Genomic DNA, 212 nt, shown 5'->3' with positions numbered 1-212 from the left:
GAGGGCCGTGGGGCTGGACCTGGATGCCCCAACCTCGCTGTTCCCGACAGGTGAAGACGGACGAGCGGATCCTGCAGACAGAGCACGGGCTGCTCTTTCGCAAGCTGCACCGCCACGACGCTGGCACCTACTACTGCAAGATGCTGGAGCACGGCTTCACCCAGACGGTGGCCAAGGTGGCCTTGAAGGTGATCACCAGCGAGCAGCTGGCG

The 212-nt window shown here is 64.6% G+C and overlaps 1 protein-coding gene across 1 annotated transcript in view; it reads left to right on the top strand.

The window, feature by feature from the left end:
* SEMA3G (sema domain, immunoglobulin domain (Ig), short basic domain, secreted, (semaphorin) 3G) overlaps nt 1–212 on the top strand; it is a gene marked incomplete at its 5' end in the record, with an annotated part of 3,912 nt that overhangs the window by 3,330 nt on the left and 370 nt on the right. The window contains 1 exon segment of the mRNA XM_008935391.1: nt 26–205. Within this exon segment, the coding sequence (XP_008933639.1) occupies nt 26–205 (180 nt within the window).

The sequence above is a fragment of the Merops nubicus genome, unplaced genomic scaffold (genome assembly GCF_000691845.1).
Source record: "Merops nubicus isolate BGI_N331 unplaced genomic scaffold, ASM69184v1 scaffold24932, whole genome shotgun sequence".
Lineage (NCBI taxonomy): Eukaryota > Metazoa > Chordata > Aves > Coraciiformes > Meropidae > Merops > Merops nubicus.
The sequence above is the reverse complement of the archived record's forward strand: the minus strand, read 5'-3'. Positions and strand labels throughout refer to the sequence as shown.